Genomic DNA, 9705 nt, shown 5'->3' with positions numbered 1-9705 from the left:
CAAGTGATTCAATGCCTAATCCCCAATGTTAGTAGTAATGTTAGTAGTGTAGAAGATGACTTCTACAAGGATAGCAGCGGTGGGGACAGAGGAACATGGACAGATGAGACAGTTAGGAAGTGGAATGTTTGGAAATTTGAACTCAATGGTGAGAAGTAAGGACAATGAGAAATTAAGAGTGAAGACTAGGTTTTCTGGCTTAGGCAACTGTACGAACAAGTGGTGTCAGGATTGACCTTGGCAAAGAAAAAATTAAGTTTGAGGGATGGAGAAAATCATGAACTCAGTTTTGGACATACTGAATTTGAGGTGCCTGTAAGAGATGTATTTCAGGCAGTTGGATGTATGTGTTTAGAGTGCAGATTTTGTTACTATCAGTGAATGATCTTGCACTAATTTTCTTACCTCCTTGGGTCTCAGTCTCCCTATTTTTGTATTAGATCATCACTAAGGTGTATCTGTGCCCTTATATTTCAGTGAACTCAACAACTTTATCAGTAGACTAGTACATGTGTGTGATAGATTCAGTTGTCATTTTGGCCAGGTGAAGGCACCTAGTTCTGTTGCTGTGGACATGAGCCAATGGTACATGAACCTCATCTGTTGCTGATTACATCTGCAGTCAGTTAGAAGGTGTGCCTGCTGCAATGAATGATATTTGACTTAACAGGCTGGTGCTTAAATGACAGAGCACAACATAGCACAGCCCAAGCAGCTCAGCACACCTCATATCTCAGCACTGTCAGCTCAGCCGGGGGATTTGGAGATGCAGAATCACCTTGGGGAAAGTTGTTGGAACCCAGAGGCCTGGAGAGAAGGCCAGCAGAGATCACCCTGTTCCTTCCCACCTAAGAAAGAACCTCAGTTGAAAGTTAGCTGCCTTTCCTTTGAAGAGCTAATTAAATAAATCCCCTTTTATTAAAAGTCAATCCATCTCTGGTGTTGCATTCTGGCAGCTAGCAAACTAGAACAATATGAAATTTGGTTGGATCCCTACCTCCATCTTCAGATTCTTAATATCATTCTATCTGTGTGCATTTTAACACTTTAGCAAGAACCCTTAACTCATTGAGAACTCATGAAGTCATACAACTATTTTTCTGTAAAATTTAAGAGATAATGAAATGAAATGGCTTCCCTACAAATTAAAGACATACAAATTCAAGCTGTTGGCCATTCTTGGGAAGAACAGCAGAGTATTTTTTTGAAGAGAATAATACTGTTGAAAACATCTTTTCCATGGTCCCTCTCCCTTACAGATTTGCAGAAGCTGGAGAAATATCATACATATTCTAAGGAAAGGGAGAAAGAAAATGTGGAGGGCACAAAGAGGGATTTAACAAATAAATCCGTAAGAATTTCCTAACACATTTAAAGAGGAAACATCCACCACATTTAAATGTTATCTTGCAATTTAGCAATGGAAAATTAAGAATGACAGACTAAAGTTAAACATGTCTCCTCAAACTTCATCATCGACAAAGAATTAGGTCTATTATTTCAATATTAGGAATTCTGTTATTCTACCTGCTCAGAATTGCACACAGCTTCTTGGTTAATGTGAATTATTTCCAGGTTGGCAAGACCAATAATTTCAAGTTTGAGGGAAGAGGGGGCACTAATCCCATCATTCTGACCCATGTGGAAGTAGCTGTGACATTAAATACAACTGTGGTTCAAGGACAGCCCTTGTGGAGTAACTGACATATAAAGGGCTCACTATTTTAAAACAAGAGTAGCATATATATATAGCAGACTCACTAGAGAGCATTGTTTTCTACCTCCTCAAGTGGAAGTATCTCTGTGTGAAAAAGAATCTCTTAGGCTCTAAAAGTCTCTTTTCTTTAGGGAAATGACAACTAAGCAAAAATGAACAATACCACACATAGGATTATATATAGGTCTTTAGGGTTTTGTACTGGATCAGCTGGACAGGCAGGTGTTTAGTGCTTCCTCTTGCATCTTGAGTTCTTGAAGTACTGTCACAAATTCATGCTCCTGCCTTTAAGGATTTCCCTACACCATAATGTAGACAGCTCACCATAACCTAGTGAAGTAGATGAATAGGGGATCCAAAAATGAAACAAAAGGGAATAGGAATTAAGACATTATTATCTTTACAAAATAAAATGAAATTATTTCATCTTAAATAGAATTTCATTTGTAACAGAAAAATATGATTATTCTATTGAGCTGCAACTCTTATAACAGAAATGCAAACCTGCATGATTGAAAAAAGCATGGGCTTTGTTTGGACCCAGATGGACTGTAGTTCAAACCTGGTACCTCCTATGTGATCTTGGGAGTATTTTTCAGCCTCTTGAAACCTAAATCTCTTCTTTAGTAAAAGGAGGAGGAGAATACTTATATTATAGAATTATTTTAGGATTAAAAGGGATTATATATAAAATGCATTACATAAATTAAAAAAAATTAAAGACTGCTGGACAATGACTTTGAGACTTTTATTATGTATATTTTTGAACCAACATTTCAAGGATCTCTAAAACTGCAGATCTTAGAGAAGTTAATTGTAAAGGTGACTCCACATCTCATATTAATACCAATTTTTTTCTTTATGACCAGTGTTCAAGGAGGAACCCTGATTTCAAATTCTGTTTTAAAAACTATTCTACTTATTTATGGGCATTAACTTGATGTAAAGAATAGAAAGCAAATTCCTGCAAACTGGCAAATAAGCATTTGAGATTACATTTCATAATTCACAATAAAAGTTTAAACAGTTAATTCTAGGATTTTTCAAATAAATACTACTGTGATATAGCAATCCAAGTTATTCTTGTCTTAGGATATTCCATGATTTTTGAGAACTGTGTCTTAATAATTTTTCATTTATATTATTGGCTATTTTTGTTTACAAGTTAAGCGAAACTCTAAAAATGATAACACAAAAAATGTCAGTTTTAGGATAAAAATATGCTATGTTATCATCTAAGGTAGCTAATCCAGATTTAGCTGTAAATGTTCCCAAACCAATAAATAAAAATGTTTTAGATAAAAAAGCAGAAAATTATGAATATAATCAAGAATGAAAAATAGGTTATGAGCTTTATGTGAACTTTGAGAATTTTAAAGAATGGAACTAAAAAAAATTTATGATCAAAAGCTTCTGTTTTTACTACTGCTTTTTCCTCCAGTAATTAGTATCTCTTATGTTTGATATATTCCAGAAGAGTAATAAAAAGACCTTTTAAATTTCATGATAGGTTTAATTGGGTAATTGCAGGGGAAAAACATTAAAACAAATTCTTATATCATCTGATAGGTTCAAATTACATGGGTATGATGTAACGAAAACGGTTACAAACTTATAAATGCATATTTACATTATATATTCAAAACTATCAGGCTAGTCAACTATACATAAGAAAGATACATTATGACGAGTTAAATGTTTTTTCATTGTCAGAAAGGATGCAGTCAAGCTTTTAATGGAGATAATATACAAGTGAGGCACTTCTGAGGTCAAGAATAGAAAGCAAATGACACTACATACTGGCAATGCTCACAAAAATCTATGTGTGCCTTTAATACAAAGGTTTTCAACTAGATTATTCTTGAAAAATTTCAAAACAATCTATGCAACTTAAGAAGTATTCAGGAACAATGGCTAACATTTATCAATGTACCAAAGCATACGAAAATTTTATAACCACCTGGCTGCTAGGCAAACAGTACCTTAATACCTTGAAGCCCTTTTATTTGGTTTATATAAATCACCTCAGGTTGTGTTAATTTTTTTTGTTTGTTTTATGTATGATTCACTGCAAAGCACCCAATGGTGCTATTATCTTAGTTAATAGTTCTTTTTTTTTTCCTTGGTGCAATGATAATGCAAGGTATTAAGTGCTTTCCCTTATACTTTGAAATGTGATCCATGGAGCGCAAATCAAGAATGAGAACAATATTTTGTGCACAAACCAAGAATGAGAATATCTTGTGAAGCATCTTTGTTTTTTTTCAGGTAATTAACATTTTGAAAGCTTTATGTAAAAAATGTTACACTTGCTCAATAGTCCTTTGGGCTAAGAGTAAAAACAATCCTAAACACATATTTCAAGTGTAATCAATCACAGAACCCCAATACATTTCAACAAAAGAAACATCCTTAAAAACATTTCCTGCGTTCTCAGGAAACTCACATGGATGTTAAGAACCATCTCTGTGCCTTTAAGGGGGGGAAAAAAAGAAAGAAAAGAAAAGGCAAGACTTACCCAAGATCAGATGGCACTATACACATGAATTGAAAGTGCATTTTGTTTTACTTCAAAGTTCATTTTAGGCACTGCTGAATAACCAACGAAAATAGGTAGTTTCAAGTTTTTCCCTTTAAATTTTAATTCACATTCCAGCATCATTTCAGAAACATACATACATACTCCCCCTTTGAAGTCATCATAATGAAATACAGATGATTATGTTTACTTAAAAAAAAATTCTCCCTGATTGGTAATGGGAGGAAAAATAAGAATACCATTTGGTAATGGCTTTTCTAAATTAAAAGAACTGGTTCTATAAATGCTTTTGTACAACCATTAAGTCTGGTTGCCAGTTCCAAATATCTATATAAATATTTTAAAACAGGATACGTAAGAAAAAAGTGCTTAAAAATCTTTCAGTGACCAACAAGACACATTAGGGAAAAGAATTATTTTGCAGTCCCTTTGAAATATTTCTTACTCCTGGTTTCCCTGGTAGGAGGTGCCCACTACTTTAATAGCCCTTTACTGGTAGTTGTAATGAAATCTGTCGGGTCCCTACTGCCATTTCATGCCTATGGTCTATAAATCATCCAGTAGGTGGTGCTCAAGTTCCACAATTAATGTTACTTCAGAAATGAAATAATTTCCCCCTTCAAGTCAAGTGAAATATAATTCAAGAACTATCAATTCTGAACAAAGATCAGGCCAGACCAAAGCCTTTCTTGTCAAGCCATCTAGATGATTTCATTATTTAGTATTCACTATTACTTAAGCAGTTTTGTTTAGCTATTTGCTTATACTACCAGATTAGAAACAAAGAGAAAGGTTTTAGAGGAAAAGTGAAACAGCAGACTCAAATCCGTATGGGGAATGAGCAAATGTTCCTGAACATATCTATACATGTGCTTAAGAATGAGCGATTTAAACTACCCACTTATTTTCATATAAGAATTCTAATTTATTAAAAAAAAAAGTTTCTACATAGGGATTAAGAGAACATCATACTATTAGTTTTCTAGACTGACTTGGAAAATAGGTGTATTAACTACAAAGATTCAAGGTAAAGTAAAAGCGATTTCATCACCAAAGTTTTTAATGAAGAAACTTGTTTGAAATTTTAAAGGAAAAAGTGGGATAAGACGGCAAAATCTTAGCAGCAAAGTGGTTAAACAAATTGAAAATATTAATGCACAAACATTAAAATATTAAAGCATATATGTTGCATATAAAATACAGTACAGAACCAGGAGTTGCACTATTATAGATTAGTGCTTAACAGAAGAAATGATTAAATTTGTTCTTCCCAGAAGTATATACATGGTTTGTTTCCACAGCATTTTCCTATATAGCCAGCAAGTTATTTTCTTCAGTTATTCACACCTTGCTCAAATCTGAATGACAAAACTCAGCACTTACAAATATGAAAATTCATTTGCAAGGAAAACCATTATTTCCAGTTCGCCAATAAAAAGTAATTTTGAAAGTTAACAGTCTATTCTAGGAAACCAAGTTTAGCTGAAAACTTCAGGGATGAAGATCATCTGATGTAGCAGCGTCCAAATATATAAACAGTAAAAATAAGACTCAAAACTGCTGCTACAGTGTCATGTTTGGAATTAGTTCATCCAATTGATTTTTAGTACAAAACTAGAAATAACCTCTTCTTCATAACATCTATAGTTATCAATATATTTTTCTTCTTTTCAATGTGAAATAATACTTCAAGATGATCTATTTACAGAATGTTGTCAGTTCAAGCTGTCATATAAATATAAATGCTTTCTTAAAAAAAGTATTTTACAGATAGTGTTATATACATCAATCAGTTTGATACGGGGTAAAGAAGAAAATGAACACAAAAGTGTGATATGTAAAAAGAAAAATACATAAATGACATTTAAAATCCTGCATAGAAATAAGCTTCAAATAGTAGTGTGATTTTAATTTTCATCACCTCTGAAACTTTAGGCCATTAAAAAAAGGCACGCTCTCAACTTCATCCCTCTAAGGGAATATTTTCAAAGAATCCCTTACTTAGAGTTTTAATGTAACATTTAAAAAGAAAAAAAAAAAAAGACAATTTGACCCATGAGTACTTTAAACAATTTGTTGGAACATTTATCCAACTGCTTTGTAAATTAAACATTCAACAATACAATGCTACATGGAAGAAATAAATTTATATGTATAAGATATTTCACTCACAATGTTGGATTAAACACTTTTCTAGGGATAGTTTAAGCACACATGATAACATAAAATAATTTTGCTTTTGATCAGTTTAAAAATTCAAATGCAATTGAGAAAAGTTACCATTGTTACATAAACATAAGTACTAAAAACTAAGTTAAGAAATTAACACAGCTGAACTTATCCTTGTTTAGCTAAATGATAAATGGTGATCTATGGAGGACACTTTTAATCTAACTATTCAGTTAAACCTTTTGCCTTATAAAACATTTGTAAATGCAATATAATTTTTTGAAGGATGAAAGTCTGAAAGAAAACAACTTGCTGGTTGAATACCACAAAAAAAAACAACAACAACGAAACACCCACCAAAAGCCTCCACTTTTTTCTATGTTTACTCAGTCTCTTTTTATATAAAAATAAGTGTTATGTTCCCATCAGAACATTAGGCAATTATATCTGTGCTTTAAAAAAAAGTTGGTCACTCAAGGCTATTAGAATATTTTTAAAGAATTTCAGATTACCAGAATGTACAGACACAACTCAACATAAACTGTAGCCAAAGGGAAATGAGGATGAAAATATCAAATCATTCACGTGGAATAAAAACATTAACTAGATGAGTTAAATATTCAAAATATAATGGAATGTGGCAGTAGATATATGTATATCTACTTCAGAACTAGGAAGGGGAAGAAAAGTTTAATATGCAATAATTCGTACCTTACATTTAGTTAAATATAAACATTTGTTATTTATACATGAAACTGCTTCCAAAAAAAAAAAAACAACTAATGATTTAGTTGCACTTGCTTTACTTCTTATAATTTCCAAGTGTTAACTTTTCTTAGATTGAAATCAGCTGACTCCTAGTGCACTTTTAGTTCACATCCTAACAAATTCAAATCTTTAAAAGTTCCATCATCTAATGCCTAAATATACAAAAATCAATCCCTTTTTATTTGGATATTTTATGCCCACTTTTTATAGCCAATAACCAGAAATAGTTTTCTTTTGCAAACACTCTTGACAACCTGTAACAAAACATGCCATGCACCCAAGGGTAAAAGTTAGGCATGGCTAGTATTTGTGAAATGCCAAGAACTGATGAGTTCTGCTTCTTCCACCTGTGGCCCAATGATACCAGGCAAGATTCCATAATTCTTGCCCAAAGCTCCACAAATCCAAGTTAGCTAATTCCTGGAAACAAAGATTTTAAGCTCATTTTGGCAATGGATCATTTCATCCAGCAGCTTTATGTTTCCCACCACAGCATCCACAAGCCTCACCACAGCGATGGCACATTCTCAAAGGGACATAGCAGCACATACATGGTACAATGAAAGACAAAGCTACCAGGGCTAACCATCGTAAGCAGAACTTGTCATCACTAGTGTCACATGAACAGGGATCAGAAAAATCTCCCTCTGAGTCTGACATACAATGATACAGCATGCTCTCCGCACAGAGCATGCAACTAACTTGATATATGCATCTTTTAATAGGGTCTGGAGCATCCTGACATTTCCCCCTGCCATTTTCTTCATGATTAAACCTTTCTTGGCAGTATATGCAGCGAGAACGTTCACCATCCTCTTTTCTTCGTTTTGACTTCTTAAATTTTAATGAGGAAGGCTGTGTCTTAAATACCACAGAGTCTTTGAGAGAACTTAACTTAGTCTCATCCCCACAAGAGTAGAGATAGTCTGGTTTTTTACTGTCTGGTTTTGAAAACTGAATATTGGAGTCAGTATCATCTCTTTCCAAGTCATTTTTCCACATGTCAGGATGCCGGTAGTCGGCGTAGCGACGTATTAAGATATCGCGAGGGTTTATTCTGACAATCTCATCTTCATCTTGAAAGCTGACGTGCCTGATCGATTTCAAAGGAACCTAAAAAAGAGATGAAACGTGCAATAAGGACATACATGTTCACAGCTTGGCTATACGGAAAGTCCTGGAATTAAAACCAAAACACAACATATACATACACATCTCTTCTGGCTACACTGTTTCTGTAAATCCACAAATAAAGTCTTTTGTAGATACAGATAAATCAAAATGATTCTTTCTTTCACTCACAAAGGTGGACTTCTAGTAGTCAAGTTTGTATCTGTTGAGTCCTAGCTCCTAAACATGCTAATTAGTCCGAAGTATGCACTTGACTTAGGTTGGGGAAAACTTATATACTACAGACATTTGTAACTGGGACTAAAAAACTGCCAGTCTGGCCTTTAAATTAACAATAAATAATTCTTACTGATTTATCTGGCAGTAAACACAGCAAAGGCAATGCCCCAGACTCAAACTAGAAGTCTAGATGGAGTCCAATCGTGTTTCTTTCACTTTTTAGAATACTGAAGTTTTAAAATTTAAGGTAGCATTTAAATATTTTTAAATGTTTCTATTTCAGAAGCTTTACAAATTCAGAGATTGATTTCAGACACCAGATGTCACAGGTTCTCAATAATATTTCCTAAATAAAAAACTTCAGCCTTTATCTTAAATAGGTCTTCCTAAGCATATAAGCAGCAAATTTAATACACTGAAAAATTTTCTAGTATAATTTAACTTTATGGAGAATTCAAAGGACTGGAAGATTTCACCTATATACTAACTAGTTATATTCCATATCAGAAGATAAACAGAGAGATTACTTACCCTATTTTGGGACTTTAGGCTTCCACATTCCTTGGATATTTGCCGCTGTATGTATTCCATACCTCTGCTCTGAACGTCTAGGTTTGGCTGACCAAATGTTATCTAAAATACAAACATTTTCTACTTAAGTAACAAAAGATGAATTTCTTTTTAATGTGACTGCGTATCATATATACTCCAAAACTTCATAGCCGATTGGTAGTGAAGTTCCAAAAATGGTTTTGATAAAAAGCACTATTTGAGCCATCCTTTTTAAATAAAATAACAGGGCGGACCATGGTAGCCTGCACTTGCCTGCCAGGCCAGAGACCTGGGTTCGATTCCCAGTGCTTGCCCATGCAAACAAAACAAAAACAAAAAATAAAAATCTTACATCTTTTCTTATACATTTAAAATTTAATTTAAAAAGTAACAGCCTTCCTGGATCCTGCACTTGCCAAGAAAAAAAAAGTAACACAGCTCCAAAGTGGAATGTTCATCATCCCAAATGGATAAACAAATTGTGGTATTATCTATACAATGGGATATTATTCAGCCATCAAAAGGAATGAACTAATGTCCATGCTACAACATGGATGAACCTCAAAATAGGTAAATCCATAGAAAGAAAGCAGATTAGAGGTTGTTGGGA

The 9705-nt window shown here is 33.6% G+C and overlaps 1 protein-coding gene across 2 annotated transcripts in view; it reads right to left on the bottom strand.

Moving 5' to 3' along the window:
* Nucleotides 1-3209: 3209 nt before the first annotated feature.
* SPRED1 (sprouty related EVH1 domain containing 1) overlaps nucleotides 3210-9705 on the bottom strand; it is a 122500-nt gene continuing 116004 nt past the window's right edge. For both annotated transcript variants that reach the window (XM_077127418.1, XM_077127417.1), the window contains 2 exons: nucleotides 9075-9176; nucleotides 3210-8306 (listed from right to left, as the gene is read on the bottom strand). In XM_077127418.1, the coding sequence (XP_076983533.1) occupies nucleotides 7656-8306; nucleotides 9075-9176 (753 nt within the window). In that variant the 3' untranslated portion in view covers nucleotides 3210-7655. The remainder of the gene's footprint in view (nucleotides 8307-9074; nucleotides 9177-9705) is intronic.

Source organism: Tamandua tetradactyla, chromosome 14, assembly GCF_023851605.1.
Source record: "Tamandua tetradactyla isolate mTamTet1 chromosome 14, mTamTet1.pri, whole genome shotgun sequence".
In the NCBI taxonomy this organism is placed as follows: domain Eukaryota; kingdom Metazoa; phylum Chordata; class Mammalia; order Pilosa; family Myrmecophagidae; genus Tamandua; species Tamandua tetradactyla.
This window is presented reverse-complemented; position numbering and strand designations above follow the sequence as displayed.